The 12,492-nt window shown below is 38.5% G+C and overlaps 1 protein-coding gene across 13 annotated transcripts in view; it reads left to right on the top strand.

Moving 5' to 3' along the window:
* The window catches only part of INPP4B (inositol polyphosphate-4-phosphatase type II B), a 762,324-nt gene that overhangs the window by 498,967 nt on the left and 250,865 nt on the right, over positions 1-12,492 (top strand). For 11 of the 13 annotated variants that reach the window (XM_078445724.2, XM_078445723.2, XM_060654097.3 and 8 more), the window contains 2 exons: positions 298-348; positions 9,923-10,002. In XM_078445724.2, the coding sequence (XP_078301850.1) occupies positions 298-348; positions 9,923-10,002 (131 nt within the window). Of the gene's footprint in view, positions 1-297; positions 349-1,038; positions 1,173-9,497; positions 9,572-9,922; positions 10,003-12,492 lie in introns of those variants that run through there. The other 2 variants (XM_060654104.3, XM_060654105.3) reach the window with 2 other exon arrangements.

Genomic DNA, 12,492 nt, shown 5'->3' with positions numbered 1-12,492 from the left:
TTTGAGGAGATTAAAGCTGATTCACCTAAAGCCCAGACATCTCTGTATTTGACAAGGGGTGATGGGGTAAGGATCCAGCAGTTCTGTGTACTTAGGAAAACCAGGAAGCTTAGCAACTATCAGAGGAGAGCTTTATGGCTCTGCAGCAGGTGATGTACACAGGTACCTTCGGTAATGATTAACCCCAGTCTGAATTGATGCTCCATGATGGGAAAATGACACCCAGCACCTGTGTGAAGCTTCTGCACTAGTTTCTACTCCAAAATCCTACAGAAAACGTTTTTTTTTTCTCTATAGGTTCGAACCAGTGTCCTACCTGAACATAAGGATCCCCTGCCAGAGGTTGGGGTAAGTGTTTTTTTATCTTTCCAAAAGGTACACACAGCACTTCTAAGTTAAATCATTTGGATTTTCACTGGCCTTCTGCTGTCTGATGGCCGAAAAATGAAATTGTGTTAAATTAACAGGGTGTGACCATGCAAGGGGGCACATATTTGGCGAATTGTATAGAGTTCATTTCTTGTCTCTCGAAAATTATCCCCAGATGAACTCATATTTTGTTTCACTGGATAGAGATGAATCGAGAAATTGTCCTGCAGGTAGCTGGGATGCAATTTGGAACCAACATTCCTGGAACAACAGAGGGCCAGGGAGATTGCTGATGTGGGCTCGACTGCTTCAGGAAGGAGGCAGAGAACTAATTACCTGAAAGACTGTGCTGTTTTCTGCTTCCTGCTGCTTAAACACTGTAATGCAACTCACAACAGTAGCTGCCACCAAAGTGCAGACCGGTGTTGCAGAATTCCTGCTGCATCTGAGCCATTGCATCTGCAGCTTTTAGAAATTGGAAAAGCGGAAAGATAATAGGTGCTTTTTGCTTAGGCAAGCCTAGAGTAGGTGGTGACAACTCCTGAAAAGATAGCCCAGCAGGCTGAGTCCCTGGGATCTGTGCAGAGAGGATGAAAAAGCCTAGAAATAAGTTGAGTCTATAGAGGCCATGGGACTGAGCCAACTGAAAGACCTATTTGAAATTCCCAGAAATCCTACAGGCAACTGACAACCTTCTCCCAATTGATATGTGGAGCAGAGTACTATATGCCGATCATTTCCTCACTAGCAACAGCCACTATCTGAACCTGCCAAGAAAACCCTCCAAATATGTGCACCAAAGAGTGAGTTGAATTGATGGAGAAGAATGTCAACCATGTCTGACATTCTGATCGGGAAGGAGAAGGAAAAGGGAACTCTGTGCTCTCTCATGCCTAACACAAGCTTCTGGTTTCTTCCTGGGGACATGTTGTTCTCTTTTACTAGAGTGAATCTTCATGCTTTGTTTTCTGCAAACCTTCAAACCTCTTGTGCTGCCCAGACTATGCTTAGTTTCTCCAGAGTGACTAGCAAGTTCTTCCCAGCCTCAGGCCCTTCACTGCTGCAGGCCCCAGGACCCTTTCCCTGCCCAGTGCTGTTCCTCCCCTGCTCAGGGCTCAGGGCTCTGTTCACAGCCTTTGGGTTGTGACCACCTCAGGTGCACTCCTTTTAACTGGAACCTCCATCGCAAGCTCTCATCACACCCTTAGTACTTGCTTCTGAAAACAAGACCTTTTGAAATTTTAACTATCAACTGAATGCATTATTTTATAAGGAATTTTATTTATTTTTTGAGATTCAAGAAAGATGAGCTAGTTTAATTTATTTTTCCTCTTCTAACCCTTCATCCCCACAACTGCTCAGTGTTAAATCCCCCTCGCTTGAAGCTTTAGTGACATCTTGGGCTAGTTATGTAAATTTCCCTGTTTTTTCTCTCATTCAAGTTCTTGAAATATATCCTATTCATTTTAAAACTTGAGTTCCTTCTCTGAGTTTAATTGTTTTCTTCTCCCCCCCCTTCCCCATCACTTCCCACTATGGGGTAGACATCTCTGTTCCTCTAGCAACTTGTAGTGGAAGGGGAGCATAGTCTGATTCTCACATGAGTCCTGCCCTTTCCTCCTCTATTGCTCAATGCTGTGGCAAGGAGAAAGGAATGGGGAGAGGTTCCTTCTGTGCTTGCCCATGGTGAGGTTGTGGTTCCCTTTCTGCTGGTTTTGATATTTCTCAGGCTAGTGCTGCCTGTCAGCATGTGGCAGACATTGAAATGCTGTCTCTGTAATGAACACAACTATAGGTATTTCTGGAGACCTTGTAGGCTCCTTCCCATCACAGATTTCCCTACCATGGGGAATCTGGTTCTGGCTCAACCTTCTCCACTGCCCAGGCTCACCCGGTACGCTCTTGCTGCTAAGACCTACTTTTCTAGCATGTAATGCTTGCTTAGCTGCTTGCGGTGTTTTTTGGCCCTGATGAAACACACGTATGTATTTTCCATGCCACACAGAAGAGATGCAGGCTACCCCACTGGTGTTTCCTCTCTCAGTTCAGCCGTCTCTCTGCTGTCCCTTTCTACAAGCCCGACCAGCATCAGATGCTAGACAGTCCATGATTTTCAAAGGAGAGACAATCTCCAGTTCCTGATATAGTGGAGCCAAAGATGGTTTGGACACCCACAAGCTTAATAATTGATTTTTGGGGACCAGACCCCCGTGACTTTTTTTTTTTACTTTTTAAAGTTTATTTTTGTGAGAGAGAGAGTGCAAGCAGGGGAGAGGGAGAGAGTGAGAAAGAGAGAGAAGGAGAGAAAGAGAGAGAATCCGAAGCAGGCTCCAAGCTCTGAGCTGTCAGCACAGAGCCCGACGCGGAGCTTGAACTCATGAACCGCAAGATCATGACCTGAGCTGAAGTTGGACGCTTAACCAACTGAGCCACCCAGGCACCCCTCCCTTGACTTTAAGGTGTCTTCCTGAGTATGATATAACAAAGAAATTAGGCTCGGTTCTTAAATAGTACACCTTGTGAAATGCTCACCTTCCCTCTCTGCTAACACTACCTTTATATCAGCTGTGTGTGTCATGTTTACTAATAGGCCAGTTTCTGTAAACTGGCTTCTTTTTAAGCACTGTGAGGAGGTTGCTAACTCAGGCCACTAGAGGTTCTCTGAACTGACACTATGGTGCATTTGGTATAATGTCTTTGTGAGAGACTCAGCTATAATTCCTGGGTCAAAACAAAATTCTCAATTGACATTCTGTGGCATGCTAATTATATCAGTTAGGCATGCATTCAGAAGCAAGTAACCTAGCAAACAGTGGGTTGAAAGTAACAGACTCATTTTTTTCATGTTAGAAGAAGGTTTGGGGAAATTGCCCAAGACTGCAGCTACTCAAAAATGACTTCTAGCAACCATGTTCTATCCACCTTGCCGCTCCTCCTTTGTTAGAGTATTGTCCAGTCTAACCATTGCGCCTTCAGGAATCACAGTCCAGATGGGGAGAAGACCGAAGGACAAAAGGCAGCTGACCCTGTTCCTTCAATTCTGGGAAACAGTAGCTTTTGGGGAAATTTCGATTGGTATACTGATACGTATCTCTCACTGAGAAGAGAGGAGTCCCTAAGCAGCAGGGAATCTCAGTACAATTCTCACTTAAACAAAATCAAGGTGCTATTAGTAATACAAATGAGCAAACTAGGTATTACATGTTAGTGATGTCTGCCCAATCCTCCTACGTGTTAAACTCCATGATAGCAAAGAGCCTATGTATTTTGTTCACTCGAATAGCCCTACCTTTGTGCCTGGAAACTTGTAAATTATGATATATATACATATATGATATGTATGATATGCATTCTGTGTGTGTATCTCTCTCTCTTCCCCTCCCCTGCTCGCACTCTGTCGACAATAAATAAATGTATATACATATATGATATATATATATATTGAATCAATTAGAAAGCGTACCCTGATTTTGGTTTGCTAACCATCTTCAATTTTTTAGAACCACCAGAATAAAAGGGGGGGAGACATCTAAAAATAATTGCAATAATATGTAAATTGTAATAATATGTAAAAATCTAGTATACTTTATGACACATCAGAACTCAATAAAATGGCAATTATATTATAGAACTAAATCTCAAGCATAGTAAGAATGAGCCTAAATAAGAACAAATTAGCATGCTGTGGTGTGTCTAATACCCTCAGAGTACATGATATTCCGGGCAGAGAAGAATTACCACATCTTGAGCACCTATGAGGTACCCCTGGGTAATATTTATCTTATTGATTAATCCGCAGAATATTGCTTTGGGCACTGCAAAACGTGTCTGAGAGCTTTAGCTCTTGGCCAAGACTTTGTTCTCCCATTACAACATGCTAAGGACTCTAACCATTGACTACTCTGGTTAAAAAAGAGCTGAAAATTAGGGGCGACTGGGTGGCTCAGTCAGTTGGGCGTCCAACTATGGCTCAGGTCATGATCTTGTGGTTTGTGAGTTCGAGCTCCGTGTCAGGCTCTGTGCTGACAGCTCAGAGCCTGAAGCCTGCTTCAGATTCTGTGTCTCCCTCTCTCTCTGTTCCTCCCCTGCTCATGCTCTGTGTCTCTCTGTCTCTCAATAATAAATAAACATTAAAAAAATGAGCTGAAATACTTTATTATAAATAGTCCAAATATGTTCTATACATTTCTTTGCATTTTTAAGCAGCATCTTTTGGATGCACCCAGATCTTTTGTTGATGTCTTAGTAAACGAGATGCCAATCTGTGCTGAGACCTTTTGAGTTATATTCATAGGGAAGATGTAATTTTTAAATATATGACTTCACCCTAAAATGCTTTTTAATGTTTTCTTTGGACTGTTTATCAACTTTTAATAGATTTCCTCCCAAGTTTTGTTTTTCTTTCTGATGTCTTGTTTTCAGTGTGAATAGTTCATGTATCCTCTTTCCCTTTCTATTTGATGGGAAACTACGTAACCATATCTGTTAGGGTTGACAGTGAAGAAAAAGCACATGGAATATGAAAAAGGGCCTGTCCTATAAGTTACGTTTGGGAGATGTTGTATATTGGCCTCATGATATCAACTTCAAAGACCCTTTAAATTTGTGCCACAGTTCCTATGTATAGTTTTATTAGAATAGGCCAAAGTATGATTCTTATTGTTGATATATTCATTTAACCTCTAAACAATCACTTTTTAATGGAAATATTATATGTGCCACAGATGTGTGCCACATATGTAATTTTAAATTTTCTAGTAGACCATGCTTTTAAAAAAGTAAAAAGAAACAGGAAAACCTTATTTTAATGTGTTATTGAACCCAATATATGCAAAATGTAATCATTTCAAAACATAATCACTATGTAAAATTATTAATGCTATATTTCACATTCTTTTTTTCATACCATGTTGTGTAAATTTGATGTATATTCTACACTTAATAGCGCATCTCAGTTCAGCATAGCCACAAGCCTAATTCTACCCATTGGATAGTACAGCCCTACATAGTACTTGTAAATTGTAGTGTAAAGAAAACCTATACTTTGAGTAAAGGCTTTGTGAGATGAACATAGGTGATGGAGGTGTGGCCAGCTCACTGCAAGGTGTATGAGTTTGTACATCTTCTGGCCCTTTATATGGTACAGCTGGAATCCCTGCAAGGGCTAATAGGATAAACTGTTTATTTGTATAGTCTCCATAGAGAGCAACCAGGGATTGAGGCAGATGCCCCACTTTTCTCCACGCTGCTTGATATCACTCTCCAGCCAGGTGAGTGATTAAAATTGTATATCAAGCAATTTAACGATCATCTGCTTTGGGTGCTTGCACCAGAATGATCATTGTGAGGGTTGCACTCTCACGAGCAGGCAGAAAAGGTCAGAACCACATGTTGTGCAGGCAGAGAGCCTGGCAGAGGGACAGGGAATTGCCGCCTGTCTTGGAAATAAGGCACAGTGTGATGGGGATAAAAGAATGATGGACTGAAAAGCAAGAAACCTGGATTCCAACTTGGCTTCTGCATATTAACTAGTTCTGGGACCATGTAGAAGCCAGGTTAACTTTTAAATTCCTATTTTCCCAGCAGTGTACTAAGTGCTTTTCCTGGATTACTTTGATTCTCATTACTATAGCTATGAGAAAGATAGAGTTATCATAGGCAACTTTTTCATACAGCCATTAAGGCTGTCAGTGGTTTCATTTAAGACCACGTAATAGTAAGAAAGAAGACAGAGTAACAAGGCTAGACAATACCCATTAGTGGATAACCATTCTGGGGGCTGTGAGAGCCCAGATTTCCATTTTGAGGCAGAATAACTGATTTAGTATGACACTTTAGATCTCTGAGCTCCAACTCCAATGAGACTTAAATTTGTTTGTTTGTCTCTCGATTTTTTCCACTGATATTAGAGCTCCCAGTTTAAGACCTTTAAGATGAGAATTTTAGAAACAGCACTGAAGAAGAGATGGAAAATATTGTTCCTTGAGTTATGTTTGAAATATAAAAGTGTTTAAAGAACTTTCTCGCTAAGCAAAATAAGTCAGAGAAAAATAAATACCATATTATTTCACTCACGTATGGAATTTAGGAAATAAAACAGATGAACATAGAGGAAGCGTAGGGGGAAAAAGAGTGAAGCAAACCATCAGAGAGTCTTAATTCTAGAGAACAAAGTGATGGTTGATGGAGGGAAGTAGGTGGGGGATGGGCTAGATTGGTGATGGGCATTAAGACTTGTGTTGAGCACTGGGTGTTGTATGTAAGTGATGAATCACTAAATTCTACTCCTGAAACCAATATTACACTTTATGTCAACTAAAAAAATGTTTTTAACATTTATTTATTATTGACAGAGTGCGAGCAGGGGAGGGACAGAGAAAGAGGGAGACACAGAATGCAAATCAGGCTTCAGGCTCTGAGCTGTCAGCACAGAGCCTGACATGGAGCTTGAACCCACGAACTGTGAGATCATGATCTGAGCCGAAGTCAGACACTCAACCTACTGAGCCACCCAGGTGCCCCATATGTTAATGTTAACTAACTAGAATTTAAAAAATAAAAATTAAAAAATTAAAAAATTAAATAAATAATTCTCTCAAATTCTATAGTTATGATTACAGTGACAGCAAAGATAAAATAGCTTTATATTAAGTTTTTTTTACATTAACATTAGTATGCTATTTTCCCTTCATGGGCATTTAGGTTTTAGAAACAGAGAAGACTATTTTCCTCTAATTAATTTACTCTTTTACAAGAGTCCAGTGAATATTCATGTAAATGAATGATGTGTTTTGCTTATATTGAGATGGAGCAAATACACACAAACTTCCTAGAAATTAAACATATAGGCAATTCCATTGTTAGCATTGCAGTTTGGAACAATTATACACTGTCTTCAGAAATTTCATTACTGTACTTTATGCAACATGTAGTCTCCATAATATAGTTATTTGTAGAATAAATACGGTAATACTTATACCTAAATAACACCTCCTCTAGTTTGACATGCTTTCATAACAGTACTATGATGCCATTACCTAAATTAGCTTTTAATAAGTTGTATGATTTCTGTAAAATCCCTTATCCTTTGAAATGAAGCATGTGGCAGCCAGTTATGATGGGAAGAAAGTTTGACTCATGGGCATTTTTCCTGGCCCACTTCAAACCCTCACAGTGAAGCAGTAGGCATACCAGGCAACCCTCTGTTCTGGGCACTGGGCTTGGCTCACAGGCGTACAAGCCAACATCCTCCTTCCACAGGATCTCTTGATCTGTGGACAGATGAGACATTCAGTGGCTGTGGTCACAAACTACTTGCAGCTGTGGCTCATGGTGTGTGTGTGTGTGTGTGTGTGTGTGTGTGTGTGTGTGTGTGTGTAGCTATGTCTGAAAATAGCCCCTTCACCTGTCTCTCATTGCTACATTCCAGTCTGGAGCATTTGCTCCTTTTATTGATGAAGAGACCACGGTAACATTTATGACATGTGAAGTTTGTGTTTTTAATTCTAAAACCATCCATATCTTCAAAATCTCAAAAGAGAGAGAAAATAATTTGAAATTTTGAGGTGTCATGAAATCTGTTATCAGTTAAGAGTTTTCTTGGAGTGAAGAGAGAGGGGGGAATAGGAGTTTAAAAACCCTGATAATCAGGGAAAGAGGAAGTGAGATAGACATCTATTTAAATGCAAAAGGCTGAAATGAAATTCACTACAACAATATACAGTCTGCCTACTAAAATTGTTTTGATTATCCACGTTTCAGTGAATTATAGTACTTTGTAAATATCTGCAGAAAGAGCATTCTAATATCCATATCTAATAGAGTGACTGACTTGAAAGCTAGTTTTTAAATCAGCCATTCATTCATTCATTCATTTATTGTCAGTAAATATTCATCACATGCCTACCATGCACTAGGGAGGAGGAGTTTGTCAGAAAACAAAATAAAGCTCCTTGTGGAGCTTCAAATACACATATACCTCTTAAACTTCCTTTTCTGCTTTGACTCACTCATTTCATCACTCATTGACATCTCATCAGACCTTCTTTCCACAAATACTTTATTTTTTAATGTTTAATTTGTGTGTGTATGTGTGTGAGAGAGAGAGAGAGGGAGGGAGAGAGAGAATATGCAGGGAAGAGGCAGAGAAAGAGAGAGAGAGAGAAAGAGAATGAGAGAGAGAATTCCAAGCAGGCTCCATGCTGACAGCATGGAGCCTGACGTGGGCCTCAATCTCTGTTTTCACCTAACACCCTTCATCGAATTATTCAGTCTTGTGTTCTTCTGGCTTTGGTGACTTGGTGTCTAAACCAGCTTTTTGAGTTTCAGGTTAATTAATTGGGTTTATTGTTACTAACATAGAGGCATCTCCAACTTTAGAGCTGAGTTGTATTTCAAATGTTTGCATCTGAGTGTTTTGAAAGAATTCTAAATTAGAGCTTTGAAAAGAGGGAGAAAAATTCAGACCTGAAGCTTTTCTTTCTTACACTTTTCATACATAGAAGGCTGCCTTCTATGTATGAAATAACCACACACTTTTCTCTGAAAAGATACAATTGTCCTCAGACTACTTACGTCCAGGCTCTCATTCTAGAGCAGCCTGGCAACAGACATATGAACAGAGAATGCTCTCGAAGATGCAGTTTTGACTTCTTGTAGAGTTTTACAATGTGTGAGGCAGCAATGGCCTAGATAATAATATGGGTTTGATGTTTTCATGTTTACTTCTTGACCTTGAGGGGAAAACGAGAAATACTATTTATGGTATACCATAATATTGTGACTTTTAAATCAGAAGTAGCCAGGAATATTAAAAAGAGATGGAAGATTTTTATCCTGGAAAAGAAAAACCAATTTAGAGTTTTATTCTTTGCATTATGAGCCAAAGAGTGTAGGAAGTAGATATTCATAGATAGTCAACAGCCAGTATGATAGGTTAAAAAAGCAATTTTAGAAAATGTAACTGAATAAGCACCTTTCTTTTTTGTGTGTTGGAATGAAATTGTCCCATGCTAGAAATAACAAAGGAAACAAATGCTTTTAAACATTGCTGTGATGGGGGAGAAATGTAGCATTTCTATTTATAACTTGTACAGAGTCCCACATAAAAATAGCTCCAACTACCAGATTTGCTCATATCTGGAATACAAAGTTGTTGCTGCCAGTGACTTGAGGAATTCTAATAAGAACGAGGACGGCATTGGTAAATGTTAAAAGTTTATCATTTTTTCTTCTAACCCAGTTTTTTTCATAGGCGAAGAAAATTAGTTCCTAGAAAAGTCCTGGCTTCTGCACTATACATTTTGTTACGTCCCAGGCTATTGGTCTCTTTGTTTTTAGTGAAAAGGATACATGTGCACCCTAGACTTCACCCCCTGAGAAGGATATATTGTTGTATCTGTCAGTGAGGACTGTATCTCTGCATATGAGATATTTGTCAGGCTAATGGATTTAACGTTTCATTCTTTTGAAGACTAGGTTTGTCTGATTGGTGTGCCGGTAAAAATATTAAGGACTTCTGAAGTTAACGAAAAGCATTCTTTCTTATTTTCAGAGAAGTTTCCTGGGCTATGCCAGTTTTAAAGTGGGGGAGCTACTGAAGTCAAAGGAGCAGCTGCTGGCCCTGAGCCTGAGGTGAGTCCTTTGTCTGCAGAAATGCTGCAAAGCAAATAGCCTATGGTATTTATTGAAGGATGTTTGGGCTTAAAAGTCCCAATTTTTACAGATGTTTAGATGTCAGCTCTCAGATGGCTTAACATTCGCCGCAGCAGCAAGTTATAGGAAAACAGCAATTATTCAAGTTCACGCTCAAGTTCATGGTTCACATTGTCAAAGGTTTTCAGCCCTTATAGGGGAAAAAAAATTACACGATCATTAAAGTAATCAAATTCTTTGATAGTAAGAATAGAAATGATGAGCACGTTATTAAGTAATTTTTCTAGTACTTATTAAAATGTTCCTTTTTAAGTCAAGTAAGTTTCTAGGTTTGAAATATGTTTGTTAGTGGCAACATTGCAAATTTATGATAATAGAGGAAATGTTCATTATTCTCTTTTTTTAAGCTTATTTTGTTGCTACACTGTTAAATATAAAACATAAGTTAAAACAGATTCATACTGAAATAGGCAGTAGATCAGATCTAATTTTGAGTATTAGTACAATTTGTTTGGGTATAGAAGATGAAACAACCATCTTTAGGAAGTTACATAGTATTTTAATGTTAAGAAGAGTATTAAATAGAATAAACATTTTTAAACTTCATTATAAATTCTAAACAATAGCATGTTGTTTTCTAACTGTATGATAGCTTCTATAATTATGAAAAATATCACCTTGCAATATTTGCAATAAAAAATATAAAAATTGTACAGAACACTATTTGTAAATCAGAAAATGCTCAATAGCAATAGAATTCTCAGATTTCTGTGAAACAAATTCACAAAAATAAATATACATTTATAGGAAATGTTCTTTGATGTAAGCTTCCAAAAAAACCTGTGTAGTTTTGTTTCATTTTCACTGTCCCTTTGAGTTGTTTCTTATCAGATAATTCCAATTCTCCTTTTTTTTTTAACATTTATTCATTTTTGAGAGAGAGAGAGAGAGAGAGAGAGACATGGAGAGAGACATAGAGAGAGACACAGAACAAGTGGGGGAGGGGCAGAGAGAGAGGGAGACACAGAATCTGAAGTAGGCTCCAGGCTCTGAGCTGCTAGCGCAGAGCCCGACACAGGGCTTGAACTCATGAACTGGGAGATCATGACCTGAGCCAAAGTCAGATGCTTACCTGACTGAGCCACACAGGTGCCCCTGAAAATGCTCTCCTTTTGATGAAACATAGAGACTCCTCCCACGGAGGAGACAATGCCTTAAGTGTGTTTGCCCTCTGCCTTGACCCACAAGGACCCACTTGTAACCAATTTATTTCAATAAAGATGCTGTGGCTTATGCTGGAATCTGTATTGCTGGCTGTCTCCTTTTCTGATTTTTCCTGATCCGCACAGCTTTGCATTTTGATTTAAGAGAGTATAAAGTAATGTAAAGTAACTCATACTCATGCAGAAAAATAAGTGTTGATGGATTCTGATGAGACCATCATCTTCGCTCTCAGCTATGTCTCTTAAACATCCATGGTTTGGTTATTGTTGTTGTATTTTATTTGGGAAGACATTTTTAAGTCTTCATAGTTTTGTGGTGTTATTCCCAATAAAATGTTGCTGTGGTTATTTTCAGTTTGAAGTTTGTATGGCTTAACTAAAATGTCTAGCTATCAATGTCACCAATACTCTAGAAAATATGTGTTAGTGCCCTAGCACAGTGGTGGGATCTCACCCAAGTATTACTGGATTCATGGCATACGAAGTGAGGCATTAAGCTAATTTAGGAATGCTAGCAGACCATATGTTTTTTGGATGAGATGCATAGCACTTTATTCCTCCTTTTGCTGACTTACAAGCTGTAATATTGATTATATCATAACCGTCATTAACATCAGCACCACACTACACATTTAGACACTGCTCTTGAAATAGAAATGGGGACCACAAATGCTTAAATGAAAATTAATAAACACATATAATACCTTAGTGGTAGGATAGGAACAGAAGGGTCAAATTTAGAGTACAACCATTTTAAGAAAAAGAAAAAAAGAATTAGAATAATTTCAGATTTAGATGAAATCAATACAAATTTCCACTTTTGGTTTTAATACTTCTGCTTAATACTCATTTGATTTTGACTGTATAAAAGGAAAACAAATTTAACAACAAAGGATTGAGTTTTCTAGAAAAAAATATTTTTTCAAAAATAATTTTGAAATGGCTAGGTTATTATTCTTTCCCTTTTTTTGCTTTGCCAAATTTGTGAATTTCTCTCCCTATGAACTAGACACCGTATAGACTTATCATAGCCCTTTGATTTCTGACATTTCATATTTTTTAATTCAGAGGGAATTCATCTTCTTTCCCCTGGCTCTGGGGTCTCTGAGATACTGTGCTAAAAGAACATTAGGTTAGGGATAAGAAGCATTGTTTTTTTGGTTGTTTGTTTTCTTTTGTTTTTAATAAGTCCTTTGCACTGACAATACCTGAATTTTGTTCCTTTCAATTCCAGTCATTATATTTA

Source organism: Panthera onca, chromosome B1 (genome assembly GCF_046562875.1).
Source record: "Panthera onca isolate mPanOnc1 chromosome B1, mPanOnc1 haplotype 2, whole genome shotgun sequence".
Lineage (NCBI taxonomy): Eukaryota > Metazoa > Chordata > Mammalia > Carnivora > Felidae > Panthera > Panthera onca.
The sequence above is the reverse complement of the archived record's forward strand: the minus strand, read 5'-3'. Positions and strand labels throughout refer to the sequence as shown.